This window comes from Lagopus leucura, unplaced genomic scaffold (assembly GCF_019238085.1).
Source record: "Lagopus leucura isolate 7727_CA_CO unplaced genomic scaffold, USGS_WTPT01 Super-Scaffold_1, whole genome shotgun sequence".
Lineage (NCBI taxonomy): Eukaryota > Metazoa > Chordata > Aves > Galliformes > Phasianidae > Lagopus > Lagopus leucura.
Genome location: NW_024962250.1, coordinates 2,230,963 through 2,242,704, shown reverse-complemented (window position 1 = coordinate 2,242,704; position 11,742 = coordinate 2,230,963). Strand labels below are relative to the sequence as shown.

At 42.9% G+C, this 11,742-nt stretch overlaps 1 protein-coding gene across 2 annotated transcripts in view; it reads left to right on the top strand.

The window, feature by feature from the left end:
- Positions 1-9,297: 9,297 nt before the first annotated feature.
- Positions 9,298-11,742, top strand: part of PAMR1 (peptidase domain containing associated with muscle regeneration 1) — a 54,016-nt gene continuing 51,571 nt past the window's right edge. For both annotated transcript variants that reach the window (XM_042864580.1, XM_042864588.1), the window contains exon 1: positions 9,298-9,516. In XM_042864580.1, coding sequence (XP_042720514.1) covers positions 9,444-9,516 — 73 coding nt within the window. In that variant the 5' untranslated portion in view covers positions 9,298-9,443. The remainder of the gene's footprint in view (positions 9,517-11,742) is intronic.

Here is an 11,742-nt window from a genome sequence, read left to right as displayed (position 1 = left end):
GAGGAATATAAAACAAATACCAGTGGCCAAGAGATTCCTCACACAGAAGACATTTACTGAATACAAACAACAGATTTGTGGACAGACAGTAATATATAGAAAAAAAAACCAAACAATTTTAAATACTCTTTTAGGACAAGCTAAAAATTCCCTGCTGGATCCAAAACTGGTATTTCTGTGCTCCTTCCTGAGGTGTTCTAGGAGCAGACTTCTGTGTAGACTTTTCTTTCCTGGCATGATAATGTGTGTTAAACAGTAATGGGAATTTGGAGAGGACCCATAAACAGATATCAGAAGATAAAGCTATGCTGTCAGTAGGGACATGCCCTCATTGTTGTTTCAAGACAGAGAGGTAATAACTAGGATGGAGAAATGTAGATTCTGTAGCAGAATGGTCCAGAATGCAAGAGAATTCCTTTCTTTTACTGCTTATATCTTTAAGACCAAAGTCCTGACGGAAAGAAACCATAAATTACTATTATTTCTTTTCATTTCTGTTGCTTCTTTTCTACCAATAAATGTTTGCAGTAACAAAGTCAATACCATCTCTGTCAGCATGCACACCACTAAATGCTAACAGTCCAAGAGGGAGATAATGGCACAGTTCTTGAGTTCATCAGTCTTTAAGGGGAAGAAGCAGTGTCAATTTCTAATCCTGGAGGCCACTACATAACTACTCACTGAAAATTCCAACATGCCTATTAACGAATGCTGAAGACTGTCTTATTTAGAAAGTCCTGTCACTCTTTCTGTATCTCCAAAGCAGCGAATGGTTCAGCACATCTCTTGGTAATTCCCATGGGAAATCTGGTCTGATGAAATCTATTTCTTTTTATTTGTTGTATTAAGCAGGCAGCACACTGCAAATGAGAACCTGTTTGCTGCTAAGGGTGGCAACTGCTGTAACAGTAGCAATGCTATCGTGACTCCAGAGATGTAGGAAGCACACTCAGCCCAGGACTTGGGCAGAAAGCTTTCAGTGTGACCCCTGACATTGTCAGTTCTCTGAATTTCAGTCACCCACTAGAACTTAGGCTTCAAAGGCTTAAAATCATGTCACTTAGCCCCATTGAATTCAGTAGATTTAACCAAAGTTAAGCATATGCTCAAGTCTTTGCTAGGTCAGAGCTTAAAATACCAGTTATCAATACTGTCTAAGTACTTTCAAGGATATTTTAGAGAGCCCTTATGAACTATATGAAGTCTTCATTAACTTGAATGAACTTTTAGCTCATGGTTTTCATGCAAAAAAGCCTTTTTCCTTGATTAACAGCTTATAAATCTTCTAAATCTCCTCAGCTTCCACTTACAGAGCTATAAATAACAGAATTATACTAAGAAGCAGTTTTTTTTGGTGGCATTAGATCTGCAGAGGGGATTTCCTGATACAAACATATCCTACTACCCATTTAGTATGCATTCCCTAAAAGGGTGACAGTGATTTGACAGATAGCAAAACAAATTTTTCCATAAGAACTAATTTAAGGGTGTTGGGTGGGATGTGAGCTGAAGAATTACACTGCTTAAATTTACCCAAGTACAGTATGTTACAACATCTGATCTTGCTGATTCATATCCCAATATCTGGGCCTAAAAAACACTAATAAAAAAAATTAGTAGGAAGCATTTTCCATTATTTCTTTTTCATATTTTTCTGTAAAACATCAATAGTGGTCTGGCATACCGGAGCTTGAAGATGACAAGGATGATAGATAGGTAGGTTGAATACTTGTAAATAGGATTTTTTGGGACTTTCAACTTCAGTATCTGATAGGGACAGAAGGGGTGAACAATACTTCTTAAGGAGTTACTTTTCAGCACCTGTTTTTGCATTAGTTGAAGAAGCTAATGACTTTTAAAATAAAAATTGAGAGATGGCTGCAGCATGGCCTGAGATTTTGATCAGTATATCTGGTTATATCATGAGACCAAAGTTGGCAGTGCCCTGCTTGACCAATTGTTCTCAGAACATATTTACCACTCTGAAAGATCTTAGCTGGTTCATCTTTCAGTATGAGCAACTTACTCTCTTTCCAAATATTAAATTTCTATTGTTGTTGTTGTCATCTCCTTCTGGTCTCCCATTTTTGTCAAGGTCAGACAAGTCAACCAAGGGAGAAGAACAGAAAAACTGGATAATGATTAGCAGAAGGAGGTACCAAATGACTGATGGCAGGACTCCCAAAAGATGCATCACAAGGAGACAGATTATGACATGTTACTGTACATATATTGATTATTTGCTTGTACCAAATATAAAACAACCTCTATAAGGAGTAAATGACTTCATTATTTGGTTAAGGCTCAGCTGAATGTGAGCCAGCAGTGTGTCCATGTGGTCAAGAAGACCAGTGACACTCTTACTTGCATCAGAAGGGAGTTGATCATCCCCCTGCTCTCAGTTCTGGTGAGGCTGCACCTCAAGTACTGTGCTAAGTTTTGGACCCCTCACTACAAGAAAGACATTGAGGCTCTGAAGCATGTCCAGAGAAGGGCACCAAAGTGCCAAGTGAAGGGTCTGGAGCATAAGTCTCACAAGGAGAGGCTGAAGGAGGCTGGAGAAGGAGGAGGTCTGGAGAAGAGGAGGCTGGGGGAGACCTTATCACTCTGCACAACTCTCTGAAAGGAGGTTGTAGTGAGGTGGGGACCAGCCTCTCTTCTCCTGGGTAACAGTGATAGGATGAGAGCAAATGGTCTTAAGTTGCACCAGGGGAGGTTCAGGTTGGATATCAGGAAGAATTTCTTCTTAGAAAGAGTGGTGATGCACTGGAATGGGCTACCCAGGGAAGTGGTGGAGTCGGTGTCCCTGCAGGTGTTTAAGAAAAGGGTAGAGGTAGTACTTAGTGACATGGTTTAGAGGGCAATATTGGTGGTAGGTGGACAGTTGGAATAGATGATCTTAGAAGTCTTTTCCAATCTTATTGATTCTATGATTCTTCCTTGTAATTAGGAATTTTACAGTTGTTCGCAGCTAAATTTCTCCACAGAATATTCATAAGGACATTTTGGCAAATTCAACCTACAAGGACAGCAAAACTGAGCCTTCCTTTCAGTTTTAATGGGGGTCAATGAAAAGAGAAAAGGAGATCACAAGAATTTCTACACTTCAAACTAAGCTCTTAATTTGTTAGACAGCACTGCTCAAGTTTTACATCACTCATTACCTAATTACAATGCAATTACAGCTCATTGTGAATCATATTTCAAGAAGGGCTACAATTCTACATTTCTAGTTTGGAAATGCAGATCAACTGGCTAGCTTTAAATTCAAACCAAATCTTCCACCTGTCTCTTTTAATTCATGTTGCTATGGTGAAGATCATCACTGACTGTATACAAAAGTGATGCACAGAAAAAAATAAAAACCACATCCAGACAGCAGGAAAAAAAAAAGTAACTTAACAATTAATATGCTTTTTTTTTTTTTAGGTGCCATTAAGGACTCATATTTTTCTGGCCCTATTTTCCTGATCACCAGCCCAGAAATGTAATTGGAATCGTAAACTTTAAACTACCCCAGTCTTCCTGACAAAATCTTTCTAACAAATACAAGCATAACTATTGTCATTATAAGTCCCATTAGGTCAGGAGCTATAATGTGCACTGGCACTACAGCTCCTTGCTCTTTTGGCTTCTCTCATTCTCACCCCTCTTGCTTTCCTCAACTGTGATGTATCAGTCACTGAGGATTAACATCCTGCACAGAGCTGGGAATAGTTTGTGCAGCTTGGGCCAGAAAAAGCCCCACAAAGTGTCCTTGCCTGCAGGTGCCTGTGTAGGAAGGCTGCCACAATTCTCCTTGGTTCACAAGTGCTGGATATTGCATTGCAAAGCTTTGGCAGAACTTGAAGCTCAAAGGGCAAAGCATATACTAAGTACTCCCAGAAAGTTATAAAATGTTCCTCAGATGTTATAGTAAGGTCTGCAATTTCTTTTAAAAGCTGTGTTTTAAAGGCAAACACTTTGTAATCTCTCCTCTGGAAGGGCTCCCTCATTCAACAGTAATAATTTGAGGGAAGGAGTAAAACATCAGTGCTAATCTCTCATTAACTGCTGTTGCTGCTATTCTTAAAGCTCCAGGTCTGAGTTTCATTTGAGCTTTATTTCTCCATTGAGATACAAGCCCTTTCCAGCCTTTCAGTGGATTCATTTTCTTTTACAGTGTCTTTTAAATGGTTTCTTCAGAATTTGTTCAAGTGTGATGGGCATAACCAGGCAGTCACTATGGTTTGTTCAAAACATTACCATACCAACTCCGCTGGGAGCGCATTTGAGCTTCCATGATTCAAACTTTTTCTTTTGCAGAAGACTCTGCTGGTTCCAGCAGTAATCCTGCCTGTGAGAAGAGAGAGAAGTGGCTCCAAATGTCTTCGTAAGAAGGATGCCCAGTGAAGGCATCCAATTCGGTAACAGCACACATGAATAACAGACTTCCTTCCAGGAATGACCTGAGCAGACACCAAAAAGAAGAGATTTCTGGTAATGTTCCAAGAACAGAAACAAGAGTTTCAGAAGTTGTGAAAACAGAGGGTATATAATCAATGAATATTAAGATGTTTTAATTATGAAATAAATGAAAGAATTTAGCTAAGCAGGCTATAATAACAAAGGGAGAATAAATAGAATGCTTACCCATGTCCTAGGCTCACTGCAAAACTTTAGAGATCTCCAGAAGAGATCCTTCCCCACTGGTAGCCAGCTCTTAAATAGGCCTAGGAGAGGTGCAGCCAGGCTCCATCCCTTCCGGCAGCACAGGTGAGTTGCCTTCACCTGTGCTCCTGTGGCTGACTCAGTGCTCGCCTCAGGTGAGCAATCAGAGGTTCAGGCTGTGATTCAGCAGTTCCCATACAGAGGGAAATAAAAACTTCACTGAACTTTCAGACTGAAAAAAAAAAGCTCTTCTGATAGAGTGATTTTATCACAGATCCAAACTGATTTTATTCAGAATTGTATATTCATAACTAGTTACTCTTCATTGTGTCTTCTCAAATAGTTCTCAAATAGTACAGCCTAAACCAGGCACATCCAATACATGGCCTGCTGTCTGCTCATCCTGTCCTGAGGCCATCTTCTGACCCACTCTCATCATCATGGCAGCTTTGCCTCACCAAGTGGCCTGGCCCAGCCCTGGGCATGCACCCATCACTGACTGCCAATGGAACATTGATGCGATACTGAACTACTCTAGGCTGAAATAAGGAGGTGGAAGGGTACACTGCAGTGCTAACTCAAGTTATGGCAAATAAGTTTATGGATTCTGACACAGTGGCTAAACACAGTCCTGTGAGCAGCAAAAACTGTGCAGCTGTGCTTTCTGTTTTGGAAAAGGAATTTGAGAATAGATTTCAAGACCGCCAAAATATCACCAATTTTTTGTTTCATTTGTGACTCCATTTTCAGTTGACATAGATACATTACTTGTGAACTTTGTTACTTACATACACTAACTATATAATGCATTTTATAACTGCTGCTCTGAAATTAATGCCTCCCATTTTATGATACTGTCCCATGACGTCAGCAGAAGATATTGTATGCATGGCAGTGGGGGCTGAACCTTCCCACCAATATTCCATTACATGTTGTTGCCGTGTGACAGATGGCAGCAGAGGGGCAGTCGGACAAAATGGCGTTGACATGGACGTTCATACGAAGCAAAGGTGTGGCACTGAATTTCTTCACGTGGAAAAAATTGCACCCACTGACATTCATCAGTTATTGCTCAGTGTTTATGGAGACCAAACAGTGAGCACAGTAAGGCAGTGTGTGGTGCATTTCAGCAGTGGTGACAGTGACAGTGGGTCACCTTCACTGATGCAGGTTTTTTACGAGCACAGCATGCAGGCTCTTGTTCATCACAGGTTAAAGTGCACAGTTTGTGGTGGTGGCTATGTTGAAAAACATATAGAGAATTTGCTCCATCAAATAGAGTTACTATGCTCTTTGTATCGGTTGTAGTTTCCATGAAAATAACTAGGAAGCATTACTTTCAGAGCAATCTTCATAAATGCAGCACAAAACAGTTCCTCTTCACTCCATGTGGCCCAAGCACACCAACAGGCTGGACACTCATGGTCTATAGAGTCAGTGCCCAACTTTTTGTTTTACTTTGGCTGCATGAAGTGAAGAGGAACCATCTCAGGCCATACACAAAATATTTAATATTATGTTAATGTATATGAGTAACAAAACTTCTTTTTAAAAATTAAAACATAAAAAAGAGGGCAGAGAACCATTGAACTGGTGGGTTGGATACGTATGGTTTAGAGCTTGAAGTCCTTAATGGGTGAACTTGTTCTGCCACAGCTTCAGGATATGAACCTCAGCTCTTTTCTCCGCTTCTCAGCTTTTTCCCCATATAAAATGGTGGCATTCTTTCTCTTCTGGCAGACTTGGCCATGCAGTTTTTTCATGTCTCAGATTTCTGATGGTGGATTATTACAAGTTAATGGTATTAATTACACCATAAATGTTCATCCAGAGGGTAATAATTAATTATCAAAGGGCTTGTTTTGTGCTAGGCTGAAATAGATTGTTAGGTAATTTATTATGACTAGTAAAATATGTTAACTCAATCAATTTTTGCAGATCTGTTTTACAATTCAGTGTCAATGGAATGTAATTTTCAAACCTGTACTTAAGTACATTCAGCAATAGGGCAGATACAAACCCCGCAGCCAAATGCTACAGTGAGATTCCTCAGCACAGACACATGGCTAAGAGCTTTTAGCTTTCCTTCATGGAGAATTACATACAGACTGAAATATTTGGCTGGTGTGATCTGCCTGGTTTGGTCTTTGCATCTTAATAGAAATACAAGAAGTGCATTCAGGAGCACCGTGAAAGCTGTCCACAGTCCCTCATGGGGCTAAAGCTACATCTCACCAAACTGTAAGTGTAAATAGGCCATGTGCTGGGCAGGAAAAATCTGTGGCATCATGTTTGAATTCACTTTTTTGGCTGCTTTGCCATCCTCGAAGGAGGCAGTGAGTCCAACAATGCAACTCAGTTTTCAAAAGGGATAAATGAAGCACTTCAGGGTAACAGTTAGTGCAACTGTATTTCCTAATGAGCATAATGACTTCCCTTAGAGACAAGAAAAATAAGCTATGCCAAAGATCAGTCAGGTTTTCCTCTCTTTGTCCCACTCCTCTATGAATCAGAAAGACCCATTTTCCATCCTAAAACCAATGGTGCCCCTGCAGAGCTGGTACTCAAGCAGGACAGAAGAACAACTTCAGTGACTCTTCTTCTGCCGTGCTGAATGACTTGACAGAGCAACTGGCTCAAATAAGAAAATACTTGTGGCCTTTGTGGCTATTTTTTCCCCAGTAGTTCTGGCCCTTATAAGCAACCTATGTATTAGGTCCTCTATGCTCAGCCTTAACTCTCTGGTTCCCTACATCCAGCCTCTGTCAGTGCTGTGGGATTTCCCCCTCCTTCACACATTAAAGGCAGATTTGGGCCTGGGTCCACATGAAATATCTAACTCCTAGATTTAAAAGGACTTACTACATTAATTAATTTCATTGTTTACTAGAAATACAGGCTATGAAATAAACTAATTATGATTCCATAGACATTAAAAATTGCATTTCTTTATAAAGAGGTAAGAGGCCTCTGTTTTCATCTATTTTTGCAGACTTAGCTTTTAGCAGTTGCCTGGGTGGGAAGGAAAGAAGAGAAATTTCAGAGGAAAATATGGGGGAAAGCTTTAGTCAGCTTGTCAGGACACCACTTGCAGCTTCCTATGGACTTAGAAAAGACAGGCAGAGAAGGAGCAAAAGAAATGCGATAAAGACATCTATGAGCACCAAGGTCAGAGGAAGAGGAGCATGAGAAGGTGATCCATGGCAGTGTGGAACAGACATCCACACTGCAGATAGAGCAGGTGGGCATTCCCTGAAAGAAGGTTTTGTTTAGCATCAGTTCCACTGTTGGAGCCATGCAGAAAGTCAAACAGCAGCTAAGTGCAAAATACCCTTTAAGTATCATGTTCTATGTGCCTTAATGGTCAAAATCATGGTATCTGTCTCATGGTCTCTAACATCAGCAGCCTCCCTGACTACTGTTTGAATCTTTGTTAGGAGATTTAGAAAAGGCACAAATACTTTGGCATTGGTTTATATGGAAGATGTTCAAACACTACAAAGACTGTTCACAGTTAAAAATCAATAGGTTGCGAGGCAGACAAAGATAACCTGGAGAGATGTCTGGATAAAGGAATTCATACCATGAAAGACCACCTGAAGGCATAATGGATTTTCCACTGCAGTAAACTACTCAAGGTTTCCATTGGCTACTGCTCATGAATTTTTGAGGTTGCTCAACATGCCTATGAGCTTTACAAACATCTGTAGGTATTTGTTAAAGCCTTTGAGATACTTCAGTTTCTACTCCGTAAAAAATGCCAATATTTTGTTTTTTATTCTTCACAATATATGTAAGTTCTGCAAATTTGCTACAGAAATGAAATTGAGAAAGTCTGTCTTAGAACCATGCAATGTTTCCTTTGGATAGTACTGAAAAAACTGTAAGAAAAAACATAAGAAAAAAAAGTTAACAAATATGTGACCAGATAAAATCAGTAGCGCTTATTAATAGAAAAGGCAAAACGAAACATGACGCAAAGATAAAATCCAAATGCAATGGTCTCCTTTGTTTGGATTGAACATTTCCTCAATATCAGCATGTTCTGACAAAACATTTCAATTTTGCCCAAGTTGCATTTTCTCGCAGAAACGGACTTTGTAAAAAGCCTCTGACTAACTCAAGCATCTGTATTCCAAGTGATTCCTTTGGTGTTCTGCGGTTTTCATCCACCGTGCAGCAAACACTTAGCAAGCCTCATTCATTCATCTGGTCCACCATAAGGAAGCAGAGCTATTTTAAGCTTGTTGTAATGGCACATGTATTACTTAGTAGGGCTGTCCAGTCATGGGAGTGTGGGCCAGGAATCCCTTTGGACACCCACCCATGCGATGGCAGCACCCTGGGGATACACCAGCCCTGCATGCCCAGAGGGAGCTTGCACCAAGCTTGCCTCCTTCTGGAGACATCTGTAACTTCAGCTTATCCACAGCAATGACTCATGAATAGAAATTCATATTTCTGTTTCTTCCATCATAACAATATCTTTCTTTCTACAATGAAAGTTGCTGTCTTACAGCTGAACACTAAAAGCCAATAAACACATCACAAAGGCAATCGGCTGCCAGAGTTCAGAAAGGGTTAAGGCAGCAGTTGGAGAGGTTTGGGGTGACGTCGTGCTTCTGGACGCCTGAGAAGTCTCTTGAAGGTAGTTCCCCTCTGGTGAGGATGGGAGCCAGCCGAGGTCTGAAATCCGAGATCTCTTGCAGCCTGGAGCTGGTGAGGTCCCAGTAAAAGCTGTTTGCCTGCTCTCCCTTCCTGAGCAGTCACACCGCTGCACCGGCCTGAGCAGTATGGAGCGAGCCCCCTGGACACACATAGGACTTACCCTCCTCCAGCTCCTGCTCATCTCCTGCTTGCCGAGAGGTACCGTAAGTGAGCGTCTGCATTCCCGGCACGGCCGAATCAGTGCCTTTCCTTCAGTGTGGTCAGAGGGGTTTGAGCTCACGCGCTGTCATGGGAAGTGGAGAGATCTGCAGGGGTGGTAAGAATAGCAGGAAGGGGCTCTGCTTTATTGATTCATTTCTTGCTGGTATGGAGAACGTGTGGGGGGAGGTCTGCCCAGGGATGGTTTCCAGGCAAACTTAATAGCCTTAAAGAGAAACAACTGGCTGGATTTGTTTGCCAATGGCCATCAAGAAAAGGGTATGCAATCACTTCACCTACTACTGCTTTATTTTCTCAACACTCAAAGCTAAGGAAATGATGATAAAAAAAAGGCATTTAAGTCTCTGAATTGTAAAGCGTAATTTGTTTAGTTTGGCAAGACAGAGACTTTCCTCTCCAGCCTCAACACCAAGAATGAAGGCAAAGGAGGAAAAAAGTGTAGGAAAAAAAGAAAACAAAAGCCACACATTGTTTCCGATCTGGGCTTTAGTGCTGCCAATATTATTCTTTCGAAGGGGAAGCCTTGTTAAAGCAGAATAATCTTTTTTGTAGTCAAGCCTTGCTCCAGTTTCTGCTGAGCCAGCATGTTCAGTTTCTTCTTGATAAGACTAAGCGAAAGGCATTTACTGGTGAGTGCAGATTTGCTGTCATGTGGCCACGAATGCAGGCTGTTTACACCTGGAAGCGGCTGGAGCCGCTGGCACAGATGGCTGTCAGCATCTTGCGGGCTGCTGACTGGGAGGTCAGGTGCCCCCAGATGCCCGCAGGTCGCAGTGCTGCTGGCAAGGTGAGCACATCAGGGGGAGCAGCAGACCAGGGGACATGTCAGGCATGCAGGCAGCGTGTGATGGCTACAAACTGTGTCAACGATGGGGCTGCAGAGTCCACCTTACTGGGGGCTGAAGCAGAGGGTCTGCTCTGCAGCGCCCTGCCTCGCCACTTCTTAGGGCCCGTGCGACAGAGCCTGACTGCTGCCAAAGCTTCTCCCAGAGGCACCAGCACAAAACGCTGTCCCGCTGTTCCACTTGCACTGTTCCTTGTCCCGGCGGTGACCTGTCACTCTGTCAGATGCCCCAGTACTCCTAAGCACAGGCGGTGCCAGACCTGCAGCCGGCTGCTGCAAAGAGGTTTGTTGCCCACCTGGCAGCAGCTCCTCATGTGCCAGGGTCAGTGACTGCAGGGCAGGGGATCCCAAATCGACAGCCACTCCCTGCCTGCTCTGAGCCTCTCACCCCACATACAGCGGCAGGAATGGAGCTCCAAGCCAGGGCAAGGACTCAACAGCGCAGTGGCCTTAGCATGTCAGGGCAGGTTGGAAAATAGCACTTTGCCTCCTCCCCACAGATGTATCCAATTTTTATCCCTATTTATCACACCCAGTTGCACAGGGCCTGCCTCAAGAGTTGGGGGCAGGAGTCGGGGGAGGTCTGGGAGTTGATTTTTGGAATAACCTTGAAGTGCAAGTGACTCATATTTCCTTAAAAATACATGTGTGTTTGTATGTGCTCTTGCCTATCTTAACCCTCTCCAGTCTCTCTTCCCCTCCCCCTCCATCCTCTGTCTAGAGAAGTGGAGCCCAGATGCGCTCAGAGACATCCAGATGCATTCAATCTTAGCAAATGGGTTACTTCAGTTCACATGTTTAGCTTCCTAGCATGGACAAAGGCTGAGAGCCTCGCTTTTTGTTTTAGAGGAAAGCTGGGGTTACACATGCTCAACCCTAAGGCTACCTCCCAGGAGTCCCCAAGATCCCTCAGTACCCCGAAGTTGGGCTTTGTGTAGCCTGGAGGGAGCCTGCCCCACCACTGGGCTACGCGTGTGCCTCCTCCAGCATGGTTCTCTCGGGGACACAGGCATCTCTCTCCTGCCCATGGAACCAGAGTTGTGGTGGGGAGAGAGTTGTGGGGCGGGGAGGCAAGCCATCAGCAAGGGCACAGGGCTGGCAGCCAGGGGGACATCCTGCAGTCCTTGGCCAGGGCTGTACACAGTTCCCCTGGGGCTGCAGTTATGTAAAATTTGGGGTGAGAGCTCAGAGATCCGGCTGCTGTCTCTGTGAGCTATTTCTATGCAAGCAACATTAACTGCAAGTGTTCTGCCAACCTGGTCCAGATCTGACACAGATTCAGCAAGGAAGTGCTTGAAGGTCTAACACCACTTCTTCACATGTTGTGTGGTCATGGATTTAAATATAGCAGCTGTTAATTT